Genomic DNA, 1,413 nt, shown 5'->3' with positions numbered 1-1,413 from the left:
AGTCAATGAAAGGGGAAAGAGACTGAATACGTGCATCAATAAATACATTTAAAAAGAGTGGATAAACAGTGACTCACGGCTCAGGGGAGTGCATGGGTGCAGAGGAGTGTCGGATGTACTGTGTGCACTGAAACACCCTGAAGGCCAAACTGGCGAGGAAGTCTCTGGCCGACAAGAGGCCGGCGACCGGACGCAGCTGGAAACCCGTTTTCTCTGCAATGACCAGGGAGGAGAGAAAGTGTCGGTGCGACAGTGATGGAGCTCAAAGGCTGAAGAGCTAAAAGATGAATGAAATATAGTCTAGTATCTAGAGTGTAACACTACAATGACCTCAGTGTGTGTTTAACGTCTGTCAGGCAGATTCTTTTTCAGGTTTTCAGACACCTCTAATTTATTATCGCTCTCTTTCTTTATAATAAAATTAATCTTATTTGCAACAAGTAGTCGATTATTTGATTCAGTCATTAGACAAAAAATAATCTGGCTACTTAAACTAATAGTTTTTTAAAAGCAAAAAAGCCAAACACCTGCAGGTTGCTGCTTCTTAAATGTGAAGATTTAATGCTTTTGTTTGTCATTTATGACGGTAAACTGAATATCTTTGGGTTTCGGACGCTTGCTCAGACAAAACATGACATTTTAAGATTATTATTTTAATTATTTTTTGATATTTTATAGACATATCAACTAATGGAGAAAATATTTGGCCTGAAATGATTGTTAGTTGCAGCACTATCTTCTGTCTTTTGAAGAGAGTAAGCTTTCTTAATTCTTCTTTTACTATCTCCGTAACTTTTCACTGTTAGATTTTATAGACCAAAATGTCTCATAATTTTACTTTATAAGTTTCTTTTCATTGTAGTGTGTCTGTATTTGTCACCTCTCAGGAAGGCAGACACCTCTCTGAGCTGAGGGATGCGGTCCTCTCCGTAGCCGCACTCTCTCTCCAGCTGCTGCAGCCCGTCCAGGAACTGACGACAGGCCAGACTCGGGTAAATACTCCGCAGCTGCTGGTAAACCTCCCTCCTTGAATTTAAAACACAGTCACACCGTGTTATCACACCGTTGCAGCCCTGAACCGTCGCCCACAATGCATCTGTAACTGTGCACTTCATTCTCACCATGTGGATACTTCTTCTGCTGTGTACTCCACCGTGGGTAACGGGTCCCCACTGAAACAAAGACAATTCATTTATGACGGGATATTTTAATGATACTCAGAACACGGAGGGACTTTCTTTTTGAGATCCGACTCACTGTTTGTATCTGAAGGCGAGTTCGGAGATATAAGCCCGTCTTTTCCTGTATTCTGGATCACTGAATCCCTGCAACAACAAAAAAAAAAAGGATGTTAAATGAACATGAATTGGCTGTAAATGTGAGTAAAACTGTGATATTTTGCAGCAGATTTAT

General features: G+C 40.7%; 1 protein-coding gene across 1 annotated transcript; it reads right to left on the bottom strand.

Moving 5' to 3' along the window:
* Positions 1-40: 40 nt before the first annotated feature.
* Positions 41-1,325, bottom strand: LOC111648954 (tyrosine 3-monooxygenase-like; the record flags this gene model as incomplete). Its single annotated transcript, XM_023398707.2, has 4 exons — positions 41-213; positions 881-1,026; positions 1,122-1,172; positions 1,258-1,325. Coding segments are annotated over 4 exons (405 nt in total), but the record flags the coding sequence as incomplete, so codon positions are not given.
* Positions 1,326-1,413: the final 88 nt, after the last annotated feature.

The sequence above is a fragment of the Seriola lalandi genome, unplaced genomic scaffold (assembly GCF_002814215.2).
Source record: "Seriola lalandi dorsalis isolate HSWRI2012SDOR001 ecotype SW California unplaced genomic scaffold, Sedor1 jcf7180001964014, whole genome shotgun sequence".
Taxonomy (NCBI): Eukaryota; Metazoa; Chordata; class Actinopteri; order Carangiformes; family Carangidae; genus Seriola; species Seriola lalandi.
Note: the sequence above shows the minus strand (reverse complement) of the source record. Positions and strands in the feature narration are given on the sequence as shown.